The 23,155-nt window shown below is 37.6% G+C and overlaps 1 protein-coding gene across 5 annotated transcripts in view; it reads right to left on the reverse strand.

Moving 5' to 3' along the window:
* LOC137293574 (thyroid receptor-interacting protein 11-like) overlaps window positions 1-23,155 on the reverse strand; it is a 71,575-nt gene that overhangs the window by 17,179 nt on the left and 31,241 nt on the right. Inside the window, exons 5-11 of one of the 5 annotated variants that reach the window (XM_067824207.1) lie at window positions 9,427-9,566; window positions 4,529-4,603; window positions 2,393-2,558; window positions 1,936-2,087; window positions 1,338-1,536; window positions 1,054-1,097; window positions 24-158 (exon numbers count right to left, since the gene is read on the reverse strand). In XM_067824207.1, coding sequence (XP_067680308.1) covers window positions 24-158; window positions 1,054-1,097; window positions 1,338-1,536; window positions 1,936-2,087; window positions 2,393-2,558; window positions 4,529-4,603; window positions 9,427-9,566 — 911 coding nt within the window. Of the gene's footprint in view, window positions 1-23; window positions 159-993; window positions 1,098-1,337; window positions 1,537-1,935; window positions 2,088-2,392; window positions 2,559-4,528; window positions 4,604-9,426; window positions 9,567-12,814; window positions 13,156-23,155 lie in introns of those variants that run through there. The other 4 variants (XM_067824206.1, XM_067824210.1, XM_067824209.1 and 1 more) reach the window with 4 other exon arrangements.

The raw sequence follows: 23,155 nt of genomic DNA on the forward strand, positions 1-23,155 counted from the left end.
GTCTATTGTTGCATGTAGCTAACCTTCTGCCCCAAGACATAGATCTGATTGGCTAGTTTCTGCTTCTCATTCATCAGACGGTTGCGTCTGTCCACACTGTCATTGTCCATCTGGTGGCGTACATGCTGCAAGTCACTTAATATCTCTAAAGCATCAGCCTGGAATTGGGGGCATTCATTTGTTGAATTCAAACAAAACATTGCTTCAAGCGTCATAATTAGACAATTTAGTTAGTTTCATTAATAGCTCATTCTACAATTTACATTTAGGTTTCTGATACAAAACCAAAGACTTATTTTGAAATATAAAAGGATTTCCAAAAGTCAACACAAACAATATGAGGTGTCACTTGTTCCATTAATTTTTCTATGCCAATTTTATTTCAGTATTTCTGCCATAGTCAATGCATGGCATGCAAAAGAGGGGAGACAACTCACTGATCAACAGTGGTGACAGACATGCCGCAACAGCAGTATCAGGTCATGTGTGAGGCAGAATGTACATGCAACAATGACTTTATCTTCTACATCAGAACACACAAACTAGCTATCACTACATTCAGCGTCTGCCTCAGGACTCTTGTTAGGCAGATCCAGATGCAAACCATGCTTCATCTTCTGGTCAACAGTTAGTTCAGGCTAACAACAGAAATACTGCAGTAAGTTTTGTCATAAACACTAGTTTCAGTCAGGGACTGCCTTACATATATTTCATACAAGTCTTAGCAATACTACACAAAAGAAACTGGGAACAGCACCAAATCAGACAAGACACCGTTAAGAAATGATTTTGATGGGTGGAGTCTTAAAAATGCATTTTTGGACACACACCTTTCAGTATCAAACATGTTTTTATGACAGAAGTACAATGAGTGAACAAAGCTGAAATATACAAATATTCCATGCAGAAGTAAAACGCAGTTGGCATAGTGCATGCAAAGTTAGTCAAGGGGAGACAACTATCCAAGGGGAGATAAGTGCCTGCTGACAGTACATGGTTTGCATCCAGCTGCTCCAAGAGTCTCTGTTTCGTGTCAAACAAAGATTGGCCAACCTGTCCCAGCTCTTTTTCCAAGGAACCTTTTTCTGAGAGGGCTTCTGAAACAAACAAACATGATGAATGACAATGCATTCCTATCAATGCTTGTCGAAATGCTTTAGTCAAAGCTGATCTGGTTTCACTTTGGATTATCTTCAACACACCACGACACATTTCAAGGTAATCTTGCAGATTCTCTATGAAAATGCATGTTTCTTTGACAAAACTAAATCTGGAATAGGAACACCAAAACTGTCATTTCTGAAGCACTATTCTGACAAATTACATAGCTAACTCACGTTCAAGAGCCTCCTTCAACTGTATGACATCATCTCCAGCAGCTTTCTTCAGTGTCTCCAGTTGAGCCCGCTGGTCTGCAACAGTCGAGTCCAAGAGTTTGATCTTCTCCACATAGACATCTCTTTCATCCTGCAGCTTGCCCACCTCGGTCTGGAGTTCCTCCAACACTCCCTCAAGGTGGCGCTTTGCTGTCTCGATCTGCATTATTAACAGATCAGTCTCAGCACATCTCTAAACAGGTTTGTGAATCATAGTAAAAGTAATGATAATAAACCATGATTAGCCAGGTGATGGTTGTAACATGGGTAATTCACATGACCAACAGAAAAAGAAATATTAGGAGCAACTACTATATTCTCTTACAAATCATTACAAAATTAAGGACACTTTCGATTACTGCAGGTAATCAGACATGGCAGTATATCACCAACCACCATTGTAATCCCTATGTCAATACCTATCATATTCCATTCCACCTATACAATGATATCCCCAAAACACCCTAATCTTCTTGTTCTCTGTATTGACCAGAGACAGCTGATGCAAGACATATCATATCGCACCCTCATACTGCATGGCACCCTACAAACCCCTCACCTTGTTCTTCTCTGTGTTGACCTTGGACAGCTGTGTGTGCAGCTGCTGCAGCTCACGTCTCAGGTCATCAACATCAGATTCAGAAGTCAGTCCAGGTCTGTCAGCCTCTGGCAGGTTGGAGGATCCATGTCTCACACTGTCATTGTCCCGACCTGAGACATATTTGATGCCAATAGTCAAGGTTACACTTAGGCATAAGAGTTTATTTTGCATGGTGAAGCCTCACAACTTCATGCCATTTGGAGTAAACTAACTGATTAAAAAATATATATGAAATAAGTTTTTAATAAGGTAGATTTATTCTGTACAGACTTTTGTAAATAAAAAATAATGAACATTATTATAGTACACTGAGATTTCTCAGTACCTCTGTTACTTGGTGAAAAGTTGTGCCAATGTAATTTCAATGTAATGTGAAAATGCATTCTTAAAGAGCTAATATATTGTTATCACTCACTGTCACTTAGCTGTTGCTCAAGTGCTGCAATCTGTTTCCTTAGGTCAGCTATCTCCTGCTTGTGTTTTTTCTTTATGGCGGCCATCTTGTCTGTGTGTACATCCTGAAGGGAGACAATTTCATGTTGCTGATGATCCCTAGCCTGTACCAGCTGACGTTCCAATTCCTGCAATATTGGAGAATCAAATGAACTGAAGCATAGATTGAAAAGTCTTGACTGAAAAGTCTGTCATAAAATTAGTGTTACTGTTCTATGGGACATGCTGTGTTCATTGTCTTCTCAAGGTATTAAGCCAACCTTACCTTGTAAAAGTATATATGTTACAGTCATTTTGTGAAATGACTAAGAGGGTCTGCATTTTGCATCATTTTGTGTAACAACAATCAATATACTTCAGTCATTTCATTTCGTCTATATCTGGTGGACAGGGGTATGAGAGCTGTGGCTGCTGTGGACACAACAAGTGTCAAACAAGCAGGTGTAAATGCTTCAAAGCCACGTTGAAGTGCAACAGTCTCTGCCATAATAGTTTTAACTGTTAGTGACAATAAGTGATGTTGAAATTGTGATCCACTTTTGTAGCATGAGTCATTAAGTGAAATTTCATGAAATGACTGAGGTATATTGATCGATTGTTGCTAAACAAAATGACATGAAATAAATAATTTTACAATCTGAAGGTAACATATCAGGTTTTCACTGCATAAAATACTCAGTGTTAACAGGTAGGCCCTGTAATAAAAGAAAGGGTTAGGTGTGTACACTGATGCAGAAGCAGCATAATTGCCTGCTATCTATACCCAAGCGCCAGCCTATTTCGAAACTAAGATGTGATGATATGGAAATGTTAGGCTAACATAATTGGGAAGACCAATCCTTATTTTGAGAAGGTTCATCTAGTAATTGATTTAGGGAGATCATAATCACTTGTATTTCAAATTAAAGGAAATATTGTTCAACATATGATGATACTGCTTTTTAAAGTTAAATAACGATTCCCATTAAACACTATTAAACTGAGGTTTCATCTGTCAAAAATGACAATGATGTTACCATATAACAGTCATTTCTGATTTTCACTTTTCAAAAGAAAGTAACTTGTTTGAGAAAAACACAATGCCTGTTTTCCAAAAGCGCATACATTCTGTTTAAAGTAAAACATAATTTCAATAATAGTTTTGTTTTTAAACTGAAAAGCACTAAACATAATTATGATAATTGTTATTTTGTGAAAGATTTCCTATCAGACAACCTACAGTGGCAAAAGATACAAGGTGGCACTTAACTTTTTATTCTAAATATATTATCTGAAAGGTTCGAGTTTCATCAGTGTTTGAACAGAATTTGTATTACTTAACATGGTATTATGAAGCATCCAACTTGTCATTTTACAAGTGCCTGGGGCATTAATTTCGGCAAATATGGCAAACCAGTTTGCTGTTTGAGTGAGCTGATAATCAATACATTGATCTGTTTTACAATATTCATTTGCAAGCTAAAGTTAAAGACAGATTTAGAGCAAAAGTGATACACGTGTAAAACAGGATTAACAGGAAAAGTACCACCCACCACTTGACTTCTTCTTTCAAAGTGCTGTGTGCGTCATCAAATACAGAAGACAAAGAAGCTACTCCCTTAGCCCATATCTGACTAGAGTTGGTCGATAAACTATGTTTAGGTCTTATCAGTTTTATTTCTTGATTATCTCTGCCATAATGCCAAGAAACAGGAAAGTAAATTACAAAATGGTCTGAGTAATCTCTAATAAAATTCAGAATATTATTTTTCAAATATCTTTTCGATTGATATTGCAATCAAACAAAAACCACTTTTGAAATAAAACCACTTGAAACAGTCTTAATTTCAATCTGTTTTGCAGGAAATGAGTACCCGATATGGTGTAAAAATAACTATCCCTGTAGGCAGAGTGGACTATATAAAATAAAACAGTAACGCAAGTGGATTTACATTACATGTGTGAGTAGCGATATCTGGATAAATGATGTATATCATCAGTTCTGTCCTTTTGAAGGTTATGGTCACCAAGGACTGGGTCAGTTCCTCCATTACAACAAGGCAACAAAGTAGCATCTTGTTACAGTCATCATCAGACAAGGACAAGTGTATACACATACCTTGGTTCTGTCGCGAAGCTGGATGATTTCAGCGTTGCTGGCTTCAAACTGTTCATTGCTTGTATCGCCTTGGCTCTGAAAGTAGACACAGCTTGATAATAACACAACACAAAATACCACAATGAAACTCAATTGTTTTAAGATACTACTTTCCTGGGTTTTCTTGATTAGATAAAAATACATCAATATTACCCATTAATTGCCTATGTTCTACACTACATTTCATTATGCATGAAAGTCTTGCAATGACATGTGAGAGGTCAATGAGATCAAATTTTCAAAAAAATCTCAAAACATTATCCTACTTAAATCTATATAAATACAGTAAGAAAATGGTGTAAAATTCATATTTTTCCAGTTAATTCATCCAAGAAGAAATGGCAGTAAGTTTCATAATACACCCTTGAAGTTGTCCAGGTGAGAATATTCACAGCAGGAATACCAGTGTGATGCAAGTCCCAACGAAACAACAAATCAATCACCAAAAGTAGACTCAGTAGATCGGATTACATCCAGGTCTGTATTAAACAATTAACTTTGACACTCGATGAGCAAAAGCTAATAATCAATTCCTGCTGCCTCAACCCAAGTCTCTGAGTGCAGTGGAAAGTTGGCCAATCACACACATAGACAAGATGGCTGCCAGGTTTCAAATTAACCAATTAGAAAGGAGGTAGAGTGAAGGAGCACTCCATGAGAAAATGCACCTCATGAAATCCTTGTCATGGTCTCCGTACAGGTTTGTAAGCTGTCCCAATTTGTTGATATAAGCAGAATATTTCATGGGTGGCACTGCTAAGAAAAGATCCACATAGTTCGAAAATCAAAGTCAAATAAAAGTCTGATTATGAGAGCAATCGTCCAGCGCCTTGGTGTCACTCTGTGAGTCGTACGAAACCTGTCCTTTCCACATTGAGGCCAACACTAACGCCACGCCAACTCAAGATTGATAACCTTGCTTCAAAGTTGGAACAAAATTCTTTCCAATCTTAGCAACATGGACGTCCGGCAAGATAAATGTGTCTACGTTTTGATCAGGTGCCTCTTATCATCCAAACAGATTCATGAAGGGATTAAGTTCTTTTATCAGCAGATAAGGCAAAAAGTGGGTTATATGGAGGACATGGGCGTTGTGGCACCCAGACACCACAGTGAGATAGGACACATACTTATGCAACAACCTCTAGCAGCGAATCCCATGTCACCAACGTGTGACGACTTATCGAGAATCTCCTTAGACATGATAATTATTCCGACAAAAGAAGTTTTAATACAAATGCTAAATATGACAGGAAACTATCCATACTATTGTTACCAAAAATGACCAAATCATTAAAATTTATTAAATTATGACTACGCTTTATAAATGCAAATTGACTTTTATTCATAACCTAAAGATGATGTAAAGGGGAGAGAAACTTTTATGGATGTAAATTCCTTTATCACGAGAAACTAATTATGAAGGAGTAAGAATGAACCTCAAAACATTGTGTTAATCATAAGAAGCTGGCATCCATAAAATCCAAACCCTTAAATGTATCACTTATAAATGTCATTCAAAGGCTTAAGTATGACGTTTCCATGCCAACAGCAGAAATTCTGCACCACTTGTACTAGTTCATATTAGAGTAAACTGTTATATTTCATAAAATAATTTCACAAAGTGCTCAAGGAAAGGCTTCAGCTCAGTGTAAAAAGAATCTAATAGTAACTTGCAATAAAGTCATGTATGAGAATAACATGGACATGCTTTGTCTTGTTCATGTGAAGGCCAACAAACAAACACTTCAAGTACAGTAGTTTTTTGTCATGGAAACACAGAAATCTACCTGTATGATTTCTGAACATATGCAGTAAGTAGTCTTCCAGAACAAGTCATGGCATGAGTCTTTTGTAAAAGCATTTCATTAAGACAATAAGGAAAGTCAAACAAACAGATCCTCCAGTCTCAATGTTAATCATTTACACGTATTTGGGTAATCACACAACTACACTTAGTATCTAACCAGCATTGATCACAAGAAACACCACTTTGACCCGTTCTAATCTACAGTACTACACTTCAAGGCAAAATGCAAACAAGTCCTCAACTATCTGTCGAACATACAACTTACACAACACATTTAAATATTTAACAAGCAAACATGGTTTTAATAAACGTCACAGACAACGTGCAAGGTATTTTATTGACCTTAAAAGCTAATCTATTTGACAAAGGCTACAATGACACAAGCAATTTGAAATCTGATAAAAAGTTATTTGCTCCAAAACTATTATGATGACAATGCAAAATTCTACATTTAATATATGAATCACCTATCATTTCAGGATCGAAACTGTCAAATTGACTGTACCAACTTCATCACAAGGAAAGCCAACAGAGACTAAACAAACATGGTGCTAATTTGTCGATCGAGTTGAATTACACGTGTGATGGTCATGTTGCAACATGTCATAGTGTCGACGTAGTTCGGCTAATTCTCAGCGAGTCGATGCCGATTGTTTGTTTAGTGTTGGTGTGCTATCAAGGGGCCCTACACATTGGCTGGGGCATGGTTTATCTCCGTGGTTTCCTACATATTGCAAACACTGTGGCCTGTCACCACACACACAAACTTAATGAAAGTAGGAGACACACCTTGCCAACGTTTGTGTCCAACAATGCTGTTATCACGAATCGTCCTAGTCATGTTTCTAAGCTACCCAGAGTTACAGGACAACACAGGTAATTACCTTACCCGCAAACACAGCATATGTCCAGCCACACAGGTGATAAGTGTTAAGTTTCTTCATAGGAGATATGCACGTATTTGTGTTACAAAGATGGGAGTTTTGCTCATTATACTGGGAGCAACTGAGCTAGTCTGTTACCAGGGTTTTCCCCCGAACAAATTGAAACTGAAAAACCATCAATGTTACACTGAAATTCATTAATTCCAAAGCAGTAATTCTGATGTTATTGAAGAGCATTTGCTAAAAAAAAAATAAAATAAAAATAAAAATAAAAATTTCAAAACCTTGTTGAGCATAAATTACATTTGTACAGCAAGGTCAGGTCGAGATAGTCCTGTTAAGTAGATATTATTTTCTCCCCTGCTAGGGAATATAGAATATATTGAATACCAGCAGAATAGAGAGAACGACCTTCACAAAGTGAATTTGCAGATGACACATGCAAAGTCTGGTCCTTGATGAAAGAAACACAGAACTACCCTAATACATACCTGATCATTCAAGAACTAATATTGCTATCTATACTACTCAAATAAAACTAAAGAGTGGGTGAGTGAGTTTAGTTTATCACCACGGTCAGGAATATTCCAGTAGTATCACTGTGGGACACAAGAAATGGGATTCACACATTATAACCATGGGGGGAATTGAACCTAGGCCTTTTGCAAGACAAGTCAACATTTTAACCACTAGGCTAGCCCACTGCCCTCAAAATTACATCCAGTTCTTTCCTTTGACTAAAAGTCATCTGTCATGATATGAAAGATTAGCTATAGCATGTTGAAAGAATCAGTTGTTCCTCAACTTCTTTTGAGTAGTATATATGTATTAGCCATTACACATTGCCCTCATGCATACATGAAAAAAAATATCAATTTTCTAACAAAACAGAAAAAAGAAACAACTGATGTAAATCCACATTCAGTGGTTAGTAAAATATAAGCGTGTATTTGCAGTCATTATTGTGGCTGAAGACTTCAAGGGAGATACTCTCATCACAATGATATGTCAAACGACTTGAAGGCACCATATGTATAAGAGTAAAGCTGGTGGAGCCTGTGTGTGATGATACTGTTTAACTGAATTGCCACTCTTAGAGACATGTGTTCATATGACTGTGGGAACACTGCCACACCCACCATCTGTCACACATGTAGTCAGCTACACCAACAACGATAATAACGTACAGGATGCTGTATCAATAATGTGGACAATATGCCGGGGCGAGGACATGGATCCACAAAACATCCTCATGGAATTTGGCACATCTTGTGAATTTCACATCAATGTGACAGAAGTCGAACAAGTACAAGTGTAGTTCAGATGATGCAGAATAAAGATATCCTGTTCCATGACACTATGCATTATGATTATCACAAAATTATTTACTGTTATGGAAGTTACAATCACCTGACATTAATTTCCAGATTGAAGCTCTGTTCTAACAATGTCCATCCACGGTTGGTAAATTCTATGGGGCGGTGGGGTAGTCTACTTGTTGAAGCGTCCACTCATGACAGTGAAGACCCGAGTTCAATTCCCCACATGGTTACAATGTGTGATGCTTATCTCTAGTGTATTTCTACTCACTAACTCATACTTTCTATGTTAAAGTAAATGATGCAGATGGGCCTGGAATGGAACTGAACCTGGACCACATAGAGTGAGTGAGTGAGTTAATATTTAACGTCACATTGGCAATATGGACCACATAGACTGGTGATTGCTAGCAAGGGGAAAGAAAGCAGTTCTGACAGTGAAATGCTGTGCATAAGACAAGTAATTTTTCTGTGTTCAGTATTTTTCCAGTACAATGTACAGAGAGGCAATGTTGGCCAACAACACCCTGAAGTATCCACAAGTGCTTACGTATATAAGCATACTTATTGTGGAAGATAGTGAGATAGATGAAATAAGTCGACTAATTATTTCCAACTACTGATTCTGATAAAGCAGTGTTTTTTCAGATTTTCTTCAGTTTCAGGACTTGGCGATAGAGGCTAAACCTTGCTGAACTGCTCCCATATAAACATATATTGACAATTAAATAGTGAAAGTGTTACATGATAATGTAAGCAGTCAGCCATTACACTGCAAATCACACCAATGGGTATAACAAATCGATCATGATATTCAGGCTAGCTGGACCAGACTAAACAACTAACCAGTTGTCCTGCTACTGATTTCCAGTGTTGAGCCTCAGTCTGGAGTCGTGTGGCCTCTTGACGCAGCCGGTTGATTTCATGCTGGAGACTGATATTGTCACCAAGGTCCCATTCAGATCCACCGATGCCTTCGGAAAATCCTGCAAGATACAAAGAAAAACATGAAGTGAGTGAGTGAGTGAGTGCATGGCTTGCTGGTTTGACCACTACTACAGGTGTAGGTTACTCAAAAGATGATAAGGATCATTAGATCCCCTCTATTCCTATAGCTAACGTACCACAGTATGACTCCCTATCAGTATAGAAGTGTGAGTATGGGTGGAGAAATGTTGAGCGACACAGGCCAAGTTGTTGCCAGTGAACTTCACAAGCATTGGTATGCTACTGACAAACCTAGAAACTGCAATGAACTGGACTGAACTAGACCAAAGATAAATGTTCTGCTTCGGTTGATCGTCCTAAAATACATAATCAGTAACTGGGTTTTATGGTCTTACTGATGTTGAAATACAAGACACCTGTTATGGATGTGCAACTGTTTTATCATTTACAAACGATGTTTCTGAGGCAGTACTTGCTCCTTTGCCTATCAAAGACAGAATGTTGAAGCATTAGATAGCCTTGAAGTAACATTGTCAAGACTGATGGGTGTAACAGTCAGTGGGAAGCTTTCCACTTTTAGCAATATTCCAACAATACCACATTAAACCTATGTGGGGAACTGAACCCAGGTCTTCCGTGGGAAGCACAGCTGCTTAACAACTTGGCTACCCAACAGCCTCTAAATGTAAAGGTATTGTATAGTGTGTTAAATGTAGAAGTATAGTACAGTGTTGAATGTAGAAGTATTCTACAGTGTTAAATGAAAAGGTATAAAAAGGTATAGTAAAGAGTTGAATGTTGACAAACGATCAGTGGTAGTTGAGTAGCCTACAGTGTTTGCTCGTCATGCTAAAGACTTGGGTTTGATTCCCCACATGAGTACAATGTGTGGAGCCCATTTCAGGTGTCCCTTGCCATGATATTCCCAGAACATTGCTAAAAGTAGCATGTGTGGTGTACACAATTTAAGGATCTATACTCAGTAAAATACAGATAAGGTATCTGTAGAGTTACCTGCCGTTGCTGATAATAATAAGCTTAAAATACTACACAACTCTATTTCAAAACAATATAAGCAGAAACTAGAATCAGAAGACAGAATATATTTTGATCAACAATTTACATCTGTCTGACATAGATTAATAAAAATGAACAAAATGTTTCCAGGCCCTACCAAAATGTCTTTGACCTACATTAACGATACACGGACCTTCTTACCAATCTCTAAAGATTAAACATTAGCAGAAAAACCTACTTAACTAGGATGACCTTATTTCAGAGAAATGACATAATTATTTCAGCCTCATTGTGATAACAGAGATATGACTAGACATAATATATTTCTCTGAAAGCAGACGTGATACAAAAACACTAATGTATCAGGATCATGGAACAATATATCCCACATTCCCAATGCATCTCTACATAAAGTCAGTCCAGTCTAGACACACATGTAGGAAATGACTCCAGTATTATCAAGTAAAGATGCACCAGAAATAGACAACCATATAGCCTGGGCAGGGGGAGAGGGAAGTCTGAGAGGGGCTCCGAGGACACATAATGTCATGGAAAACCTGCGGCTGTAAACTTTTATGATTTTCAGAACGGACAGATGTGGCCACTTATGACTATCAGCAAACATTCCCTTGTTTGCCATGTGACCCACACATCGTGTGGCAAAGTCGTTAACATGAAACTGTGATCCCACCTCGTATGGTAGGAGCAAATTACTGTGTGACATGGATATTTATTTGCCTGCATAATGACAGTCTTGGGCGTAATCTTGGAAATATGGCACAGAATACTACCATATGTCACAATGACTATTTTTTTCTCAACCACATCATCAATACAATAAAACCCTTTTACATATTCTAGTTAACCAAACCTGGTACGTTTCTTTTTTTATTTAAATATTTGTGTGAACCTTTAAATTACCATAATACAGACACCAACACACTAGTGCTGGTGCCTAATACTTTTGAACATTTCTTTACTGAATTTCACATGAATACTCTAACCAATAAGTCTATATTATATTTGGTTAGATGTTTAGCAAAATGGTTTTAACTAGAAAATAGTTCACCATAAAGGTGTTTGTTTGAATATTCTACTCAAGACAGGTTGAAAAACCCTGATTCTTTCATATTACACAATCTGCCACACCACAATACACTACATCGTCACATGAAAGAAACGGACACTTCGTAAATCACATTCAGTAGGAACAAATCAGAAACCAAATGACCCAAAATTCCTACACAGTTTACAAACAGATAGATTAAAAAGTATAATCATCCAAATCATCATTTAAAAAAGGTTGAACCACCTCTTTAAAATCTATAGTGTGGAATTACATGACAAAAGTAACATAAAACAAGCACAAAGCCAAGTTTCTTCCTAACTCACTTGTGTCATGGAATCAAAGAATGACTACACAGCATTGAACCATTATAGTTATACACTCTGATGGACACTTTCAGAGGGAGCATTCTCATTACGCCAAAAGAACACATCAGCTTCTTCATACAGTATTCAGAGCAACCGTTTGATGGAAGTGCGGGAACTGTTCTTTTCAACTCCTACGCAATTCAACTCACAGCATGTAGCTTGTATCCTATCAATTACTCAGTATGCACATACATCGCAGTGTGTCTGTCCTTGTCTGTAATTATACCCTCCATCAGTCTGGCAATTTACATGAGTGTTCATTCACTGAATTACATCCATTTTGGATTACATAATTGTATCAGTCTCACTTAAATTTAAAATTGGAAATTTTTGTAAAATCTACCGTAAAATTTAACTTAACATACTGATGATGTTAAGGAAGAAACATTATGTAGGTCTTTAAACAATACATACTTTTAACAAAGATTAATGTTTGATGAAATAAATATTTTAAAATAAATTAAATTCCTCAGATTAATGTAAAATAAAAACGTCATCCCAGCAACCAACACACTATTTAAAACCACAAAAATATATTCAGTTAACAAGATCAAAACTATTAATAACACATCCCTTTTCAGAATAATGAAACAAATTACATTTTCAATGCACATACCCGACACTTTTAAACCCAATGTGGCCAGACCAACCTGATTAAAACAAGCTGTGTATCCTGAATTACATATTGGCAGTGGTGTGGACGTTTGTACTGCTCATCAGATTCAGCTCAACGCCACGCCACGTGGTGGGGGTTCACAATGACTTGCAGATTAAATCTCACGTCAATAATCAATAGTAATATGTTAGTAGATAACACTAGAACGGCAAGCTATACCTGAGCAGGTGACTATCAACCAATTCCAGGTGGTAAGCGCAGGAGAGAGTACACATCCTTGCACATGGCCTCCATACAGTCCAAGTAATGTGTATCATTATACTGACTAATCTTTGCCTGATGAAGACTTGAATACCAATCAGGCGACATTAACGCACGTCAGCCCATTTGAATGCATGCACACATACTTGAATACTCTCCATATGGCAGAATGCATGGAGTCAGGGCTAGGTGTGAAAGCTTGAGGAAGCCGTGAATGAGACTGTGAATAGCAAGCGTCCTACCCTGACTGAGCAGTTCTTTGTGGCCACGCTTGCCCTGTGATGGTCTCAACCTGACTGGGTGTGTATTATGTCTTCCCTCTTCTCTCCACCCGGCTCCTGAATGGACCAACAACGTAATCTGGGCCAACTGATTTAAACCTCAAGTGTGTTGGTAGAGGGGTGAGAACGGACTTTGCCCGAGAGATAAGTGATTTGGGCGGGAAAATAGCAGACCACATGATCAGTAACCCCAGCCGCACCCTAAACCCTACCACCCTTTCCTCACTGCGAAGTGCACAGACTTTTGGAAGGATTTCTTATGTGTCAACGTAAATGATTAATCATCAAGTAAACATTGATTGTATTTGCCAAAGTGAAGGCGCCACTCAAAAGAGGGTATTGCGAGACCCAACAGTCCCTATGCCTCCTAGGCTAACAGTATGTTGACAGATGAGCTTGTCTAAAGCCTTTCCGTTAGTTCTGCAGATAGTAAATCTACACACACCCCTATCCTTGGTAGGGTCAGGCACGAACAGTGGGTCTGGCATGAAGTCTAGTTAGACTACCCCTAGCAGATCAGGCATAAAGCGAAGTGAAACTAATTGACATTGATGGAGGGCACACATATAGTCTAGTCAGACTACAAAATCAGCCAAAAAGTGTAGTCTAACTAAAAGAGGGGGTCAGGCATGAAGAATGGGGCACAATACTCAGGGTGGCTCATCCATGGAGGGTGGGACACAATACCCAGGGTGGGTCAGGAATATGGTGTTGTTAGACTGATAGGGGTGATATCACCCATGAAGAGTGGGGCACAATACTCAGGGTGGGTCATCCATGGAGGGTGGGACACAATACCCAGGGTGGGTCAGGAATATGGTGTTGTTAGACTGATAGGGGTGATATCACCCATGAAGAGTGGAGCACAATACCCAGGGTGGCTCATCCATGGAGGGTGGGACACAATACCCAGGGTGGGTCAGGAATATGGTGTTGTTAGACTGATAGGGGTGATATCACCCATGAAGAGTGGAGCACAATACCCAGAGAGCCTCAGTCATGGAGAGCAGGGCACATTATCCTCAGTGGGTCAGGCATAACGAGTAGGGCACAATGCCCAAGGCAGGTCAGGAATAAAGTGTAGTCAGAATAATAGGGGTGTCAGGCATGATGAGTGGGGTACACTACCCAGTAAGGGTCAGACGGAAGTACATTGCAACCCTTCAGAAATATGTGAATGACAATACCCAGTGTGGGTCAGGAATAAAGTGTAGTCAGAATAATAGGGGTGTCAGGCATGACGAGTGGGGTACACTACCCAGCAAGGGTCAGACATTGCAACCCTTCAGAAATGTGTAAATGACAATACCAAGGGTGGGTCAGGAATAAAGTGTAGTCAGAATAATAGGGGTGTCAGGCATGATGAGTAGGGTACAGTACCCAGGAAGGGTCAGACGGAGGTACATTGCAGCCCTTCAGAAATACGTAAATGACAGAGTGAATGCAGTTTAGTCCCAGTTTGCATAAATAAAGGCATGTTGTTGAAGCACAATGTGATGCTTTCTCATTGCTATACTGAATTACAAATTGAGCGAGTGAGTATGGTTTTATACTGCTTTCAGCAATATCCAGTAATGCCACCAGAAAAGGGACTCCAGACAATATACTACTGGTGTGCGAACACTTTAACCACCACTCACAGATTTTCAGTGTGAGATCAACAGAATGTTTAGTGGAACTGAAGATACTGGAAAGGAAAACATGATGCAGGGCCCAAGTGTTCACCACCAAACACTCAAACGTCATCACAGACATCATGTAGACCAAATGAAGAAACATAATTGGGTCCAAATGGGATTCAGCTCCATTATCACAGTACCACAGGTTGCAACTCTGTACAATTGCTCTACCTTCTTCAAATTAGTCACAATGCTCCCCTAATGTCTGGATATGAAACAGTTCGACTGGCAGAATACTGAAGGAAAGGATACAAACTGAATGTTTACTTGAACTAATGATGTTATATGTTATTGAAAACAAGGCAGAGAAGACAGAGATTAGAATATGTGCCCACTATACTCTCAGTCTTGGGGTGGAGAGGTAGCCTAGGGGTCAAATGCTTTGTTCGCCAGGCCGAAGGGCCAGTTTCATCTCCCATATGGCTACAATTTTGTGAATTCCATTTCTGGAGTACCCTGCAGTGATATTGCTGGAATAGAGTTATTGAAGCATAAAAAGCTGACTCGCCTACTGGCAAACTGTAACAAAACTAACATATTTAGAAGAGTATTATTCTTACACATTCTGAAATCTTATTTGTGTGCCGAAGTCTCCACCACCAAAACCAAAGGAATGACATGTCAACTCTGAAAAGGCAAAACTTGATCAAACCTAAACACAAGCTAGGCTGTATGAAACTACAGCCAACTGAAGTCTTTTTCACCACTTATCAGTCAAAATATCCAAGGGAACATTTTATAAATAAAGTAATAAACTCATGCTAGACATACAGTGTGAATAGTATTATCCATGTTGAGAAACACTATGTCTAAGTCCTTAACGCAATCCAAAAAACGCTTGGGAAGAACAGAAAGCAATATGCAAGAAACTTGCAGCTTGTCACAATGACATGACACAGAACAAGGTGTGGTTTTACCTGCAAACACCTAACCCCATAGGTGTAGAGTCAAATTAGGATGGAACACAGATCCAACCGTCCAACTGTCCTTAATATGGTACTCCATTACCACTAATAGTGTATCTACATTGTCCCAAACACTGTCGACAGACTTCAACACAGTCTTTCATTGTAAAAGTGGTTGTAAAGACCCCTTCTCTGATCTGACAAATTTTCATGAAGAGCAAACAATATCATTATAAAAGAAACTGTGTTTGAGGTTGAATAAACATGAAGATTAAACAAGTATCATCCGAGTCTGGTATGGCCTGTGACATCAGGGACACAGGGATGTGAGGACGACTTTGATAACTCTCTCGCAGCCTTGACGTACAGCCATCACAGACTCAGATATATTCTCTTGATGTTAACTGGACAGTAACACAAATATCACCGATAATGATTTTTTAAATACTTCAGTCTGTATGCACAATTTCTTGATCAAAAATACACTACTCAATTTTACATAAGATTATTCAGATATAATTAAACACACATTTGACATATTACTAGAATCAATTTGAGTTTAATAGACTATGTATTTGAGTACAATGTACCTGAACAAAAACGCACAATTCAACTTTACAAAGGAATATTCAGGTGTCATTAAATATACAATTGATATATTAAGAGAATCAGCTTGAGCATTACACAACTTCTTCATAAAAGATACACTGCTCAACTTTAGAAAGGATTTATTCAGATGTAATTAAACATATGTTTGCAATATTACTAGAATAAGATTTGAGTATTATGGTACAAATATCCCTATGAAACATCTGGTAGATTATCAGGCTGAGATGTATTACCATGGCTATCATTCTGCTACTTAGACTACTTTGAAATCCTGTCTTTTCAGTGATCAATGAACAACAAATATTGAATACAAGAATAATATGCATTGAAATACTCTGCAGCCTTTATAACCATCTTGAAACAAAAGAAAACTTTCAGAATGTTTTTGACATACTTGTACTGTTCAGCTGAGCGAAATGAGTGAAAAACCTAATAATGGAAAATCATAGGCATTAATGAAAATATTATTATTATTTTCAATGCATTTTCACTATCATATTTTCACTTTCTATGTGTTAGAGGCTTTTCCTTTATTCATGTGAAATACTGGTAAATATATTATACATCATAGTTAAAAAAGCCAAAAAAACCCAAAACCCCAAATTTACATTCAATACAATGATAAATCTGGTTGATACTATTTTTTCTGTCATCAATTCATGGCCAAATATAGCGTTAAAGTGTTTAGTCGTAACACTGAAGATCCAGTTTTGACACCTGTGTGAAGCCCATTTCTGGAGTTTCCCACTGTGACATTACCTTAATATTCCTAAAAGCATAAAACAATACTCACTCACTCCTATGGATAACTCTGGCATCATACTAAATATCTACAAAGTCTACACCGGTTGTCAGAATAATTCATGGCCTCTATTTTTACTTAGTTTAACAAATAATAACCAATGTGTTGTCAAGTGCTCTCAGAATCTTGTCCCAGGACAAATAAACATTCAGTATAGGTGATCTTATGGATTAAACAGTGAAAACATGTTAAGCAGAAATAAACAGAAGTTGGTCATGAACAGATTTTCTCAGTCGATAAACAGCTGTCACTGAATACTGATGTGAAATATCAATTATTGACACAATACTTAAAGGCCTTCGCAAAATGCAGCTCAACTTTACAGTGTCGCTTGATCCCAACATACTCCATTATGTGCTTTTATCTGGTCGTGTTCTTACACAACACTCAGTGAGTGAGTGAGTGAGTGAGTGAGTGAGTGAGTGAGTGAGTGAGTGAGTGAGTGAGTGAGTGAGTGAGTGAGTGAGTGAGTGAGTGAGTGAGTGAGTGGTTTTATGTCAGTTTTAACATTATTCCAGCATTATCACGGTGGGGGACACCACACTGTACCTATGTGGGGAATCAAATGTGGACCTCTGGCAAAACATTTTATCTGCTAGGCTACCCTACTGTCAAGGGTGAGCAGATCCAGTCCATCTAAGAATCATTTCTAAATTCAATTCCCATACAAAAAGTAAAATTATTCCCCAAGTTACATTCAGTAAAAGTTGCAAACATTCCATTATTCAATTTTCATCAAAAGAAATTTATGCTTGAGTACTTTTACGCTTTATTTTTCCACCAGAAAATAATCAAGACACTTACTTTCTATAGGCATTTGGAGGCAGTAAAACTGAGCGTAAATTTTGGTTTCTTGTTTTGCTCCATTACATATATATTATTATGGACTAAGTTTTCATAAAGTTAATACAATGGAACTTGTTTTTTTAAGTTTTGTTTCTTATTTCTCTGACATCAAACACTTGCATACTGATGATGATTTTTCAGGCTACATTTGCTTGTACAATATGCCATTAATTGAACCGCACAAAAGTTGCAATTGTCAACTTAAGAGGTAGCACTGCTACAGTGTTAAACCAACTTTTAGAAGTAAGTGAGTTTATTTTTACACTCTCAGCAATATTCCACCTATATGGTGGTGGTCTGTAAATAATCAAGTCTGGACCAGACAATTAAGTGATCAACAGTATCAGTATTGATCTGCGCAATTGGCAACTGATGACGTGTCAACCAACCCAGCAGGCCTGACTACCTAATCCCATTAGTCGCCTCTTACGACAAGCATACTCGCCTACTATGGCAGATTTTTCACAATAAACTGCAACTATTGATACAAATGATATATACACCATCAACAATCACATACCAGTACCACTATTTCATATTCCTATCATATCATACAGTCTTATTGAAAGCAACAGAAATACACTGATATTTTTATTACACAGAACACTCCTAGATAAAATACCTCCAAGAAAGAACATATCGAAGAATGAATATTTATTGTTCCTAAACTCACCTAACAGCTTGAATACAAGACACTCAAAATTACTGCACATAAACCCTGTCAAATAGAACAGAAGTATACCTGAAGTTTTCACTCACACAGTACGATGCACACCTTATCACTGGATATGTTGGTTGCCTGGGAGATCAGTTTGTGGGATATCAATACAAGTCATTTCTCTGTGTGCAGAAACTTGCCATGGGAACACCTTAGCTTGTTTGGGCAAATAAATCATCTGTCTACTTGAAACCTTTCAGTTCAACTCTCATTGACTGAGCTGAATCTATTTCCCATGGAAAAAGATGGTATGGTAACTACTTAGCAAACAAATGGCAATTGAGTTACTGAACATCTTTTTCTAAGTTGTAATAATTTCTTTTATACTTGTTTTTATCAGAAACTAAGCAACAAGACTATAATCTATCTGTCCAGTATGTAGATATAATGGTTTTCCAACAGCTGCCTAAACAGTATTAGAAGGATGACAAAAAATATGCTAAAAACTCTACATTTATTTGGATTTCCATGAAAACTACACATCATCCATCCACATTAATAGTTCAAATTCCCATGAATGAAAACATCCTTGTAGTTCTAACATATTTTCATTATGGTCACCTTCACAGAAGAGACACTACATTCCTTTGTTACTTGTAGAACACTGGACACATTTTCCCTCTTCATAAGCTATGCAGTATTCTGTCTATAAATATTTAATCCAAACATAGTTGGCTAGTTTTTCAGCTGCAACTTTTCATAATTTTTCCAGTCTGTTTTTGAGACTTGCCACAATAGTTGTCAATACTATGCATGATTGATTTCCCAGCACTATTTCTGTCAGTGATTTATGGAATTCTATAATCACCTAACATGTCAGTGTAATATTTTTGTAAATATAACAGGTATGACCGGGTATTCTAAACAATTATTCTACATTTCTGTTTATTTACAATTGTGTTCACATGTTCTCTTGTCAAAATTTCACCTTCATTTTGCCTCCAGCTTCCATATTAGCCACAATGAGTGCCAACTTCAGTATGCCGAATTTACTCTAACATATATGTTCACCTAAGCACCATCATACACTTTCACTCAAAAATAGATATTCACCTGGATTGAAACATATTCCTTCACCTCAACTAAAGATGTACTTTCACCTTGACTCTAACATAGGTCCAGGTTTACTAAACACAAAGTTTAACCTACATGATAACAGTTCAAACATACTTTATTTTATGGTTTCAACTAGATACTAATACATGTATACAGTGTCTAAAACAAACATATCCTTAAACCATGTCACTCAAAATCAATAACATAACATCAAACAGGATGTTTACATGTAAAGCAATTGCTTGGACTAAAAAAATGAATTAATTGCATGTTTTCCAGAGCCAGCCTTTTACAAATATTGACAGAAGGAAATAGGTATCCTACATACAATATAAGATATTGTGTAGCTGATTGTGTGTCCGACAGTCACAGCAAACACAGCAATCTCGATCTAAAACACTGTGACATAAACACTGATAGGCCAAGGTTGTAAAAGTATAGCCCAAGTTTTAAAGCAGTGGATATATCCAGTCCAAGGAAGGAAGAATGAAGCCCAAGTTTTAAAGCACTGGATATAACCAGTCCAAGGAAGGAAGAATGTAGCCCAAGTGTTAAAGCACTGGATATAACAAGTCCAAGGAAGGAAGAATGTAGCCCAAGTTTTAAAGCACTGGATATAACAAGTCCAAGGAATGAAGAATGTAGCCCAAGTTTTAAAGCACTGGATATATCCAGTCCAAGGAAGGAAGAATGTAGCCAAAGTTTTAAAGCACTGGATATATCCAGTCCAAGGAAGGAAGAATGAAGCCCAAGTTTTAAAGCACTGGATATAACAAGTCCAAGGAAGGAAGAATGTAGCCCAAGTGTTAAAGCACTGGATATAACCAGTCCAAGGAAGGAAGAATGTAGCCCAAGTTTTAAAGCACTGGATATACCAAGTCCAAGGAAGAAAGAATGTAGCCCAAGTGTTAAAGCACTGGATATATCCAGTCCAAGGAAGGAAGAATGTTAAACTCTGGAAGATTTAGATGCCTCATGTATCAACAACGGATACAACTATAAGTTTTACCCAAAAGCTAAATAATGTGTTTCATACGAGAATTGTATGGATGTCAGCTTCTTTGTTATGAAGAAGAGAGTGTTCTGGCATATATCCTTACTCGTTCATCAGCTGAATGAATTCTATGAGGCAACGGCCTATTTAATGCAACATCGATCAATTCATTCAAACTCTTTCACTTGATATTGTAACCTAAATATGTAATTTTTTTTTAACAATAAATCATATGGAAGATTTCCTGAAGGCTGATAGTTAGCATTATTGAGAGAAATTAAGAATTTATTTGAGAAAAGTGGTGTGACATTGTGCCTTCAAAGAATAGCTTTAATCTTAGATTGTGTCTGAACAGTTCGGTTTGTCATGAAAATAATATAAGTATCTATATTGAAACATCTCTATTATACAATAAAGAAGGTGATTATAGACACGTCACCCCTATTCCTAAGGAATGTTGAATATAATTTGTTTGTCCACATTCCTCTGCAATGAAGTTCAATCCCAAACAGACCATTGTGAATTTCCCTATGAAACATTGTGTACTATACATCACAGTAGACATGCCCAAATACCCTCTATTACTGTATAAAGAAATTCCAACACACTGAGAGCATTAGTGTTAAACCACATAATAATTAGTCTTCAGGTAATCAGGCTAATTGTCTCAACATCCTGCATGAAGTTGACATTTCAATGAAAGATTCCAATGAACTCAGATGGGTCCCATGGCAAACACAGTCATGACATGGTCATGTGGACATTGACCATTAGCCTCAGTTAATAACAAGACTAAGCCGGCAAAAGTTTAGATGAAATTAAGTAGATCTGATCCCCACAGACCTTGTACACACTGGCATGTTTGACTTCTCAGATGCCATTATTCAGAAAATTACCCCCACTTTTCCTCTATCATCTGTTGTTTTTTTATCAATGTGTGGCATTTATATTTAAAAGATATGAAAATTAGGCAAAATGCTTGTTATGATTTTAAACTCTCCTGTAGTAGTGCTTTAATTGTTAACATGAGAAAAGGACTAGTGAGTGAGAGAGTGAGTATGGTTTTATGCTGCTTTCAGCAATATTCCAGCAATATCACATTGGGAGACACCAGAAATGGGCTTCACACATTATACCCATGTGGGGAATTGAACCTAGGCCTTTGGCATGGAAGACGAATACTTTAACCACAAGGCTAGCCTACTGCCCCAAAAGGGATTAGTAGTAAGTAAAGCAGTGTTTTAAAGACTGGAGCCTTCATCACACATACTGTGTGAATTCATAGCCTTCATCATGCATACACTGAATTGTGTTGGCATGCCTTTGCAAATGACCAATGTTTAATTCTTTCCAACAAAAAGATGTTAATTAAGGGGGAAAAAAACTTGAAACTTTTTTTGTGCATACAAACGATTATTACCATATAAAACAATAAATTCAACCGGTTAGATAGCTATACTGACAAAGTATTAATAAGAAAAAAGTTGATTTGTCAAGACTTGATCAATCAACAATAGTAAACTTTGTAACTTGCATAGTTTAACAGTTAGATTCAACTCATTTATTTATATTTCACAATAAACACTTGATTCACAATATTCCCCTATAATATAGATGGACAATGTTAGTTCAGCTACATTATCTTAAATAAATGTCTTGAAGCACAATATTCACAATATTCCCCTATAATATCGATGGACAATGTTAGTTCAGCTACATTATCTTAAATAAATGTCTTGAAGCACACACTCATTGTGTTGAGTTTCGTCACCAGCGGTGGGTATTGTGCAATAATATATTAGATCTGAGCACATGACTACTGATGGGTGTTAACGTCAGAGGGGGCAATGGGTACAGGCATCTTGACCACACCCGCACTAGGGGTGAAGGAGGTGAGGCGGGAAGGGCTGGGGGTTACTGGCTATAGATTGGGGTAAGCGGGGTATTGCTATGGATAGAAATTGCATACAGCAAGACAACAGGGTTGCAGGGCTAAAGGTATTGGGTTGGCTGAGCAGGGATGACCTAGGGGACTTGGCTGATCATTCCTACATATGGATTAGGGCTAGGTTAAGATGTTGCATTGTATAAGGTGGTTTGGTTGGGGAGGGATGACCTATGCAATCTGAATGAATATACACGATCATACCTACATATGGGTTAGGGCTAGGGTTAAGATGTTACATTGTATAAGGTGGTTTGGTTGGGGAGGGATGACCTATCCAATCTGAATGAATATACACGATCATACTTACATATGGGTTAGGGCTAGGGTTAAGATGTTACATTGTATACGGTGGTTTGGTTGGGGAGGGATGCCCTATACAATCTGAATGAATATACATGATCATACTTACATATGGGTTAAGGCTAGGGTTAAGATGTGACATTGTATAAGGTGGTTTGGTT

The sequence above is a fragment of the Haliotis asinina genome, chromosome 8 (genome assembly GCF_037392515.1).
Source record: "Haliotis asinina isolate JCU_RB_2024 chromosome 8, JCU_Hal_asi_v2, whole genome shotgun sequence".
NCBI lineage: Eukaryota > Metazoa > Mollusca > Gastropoda > Lepetellida > Haliotidae > Haliotis > Haliotis asinina.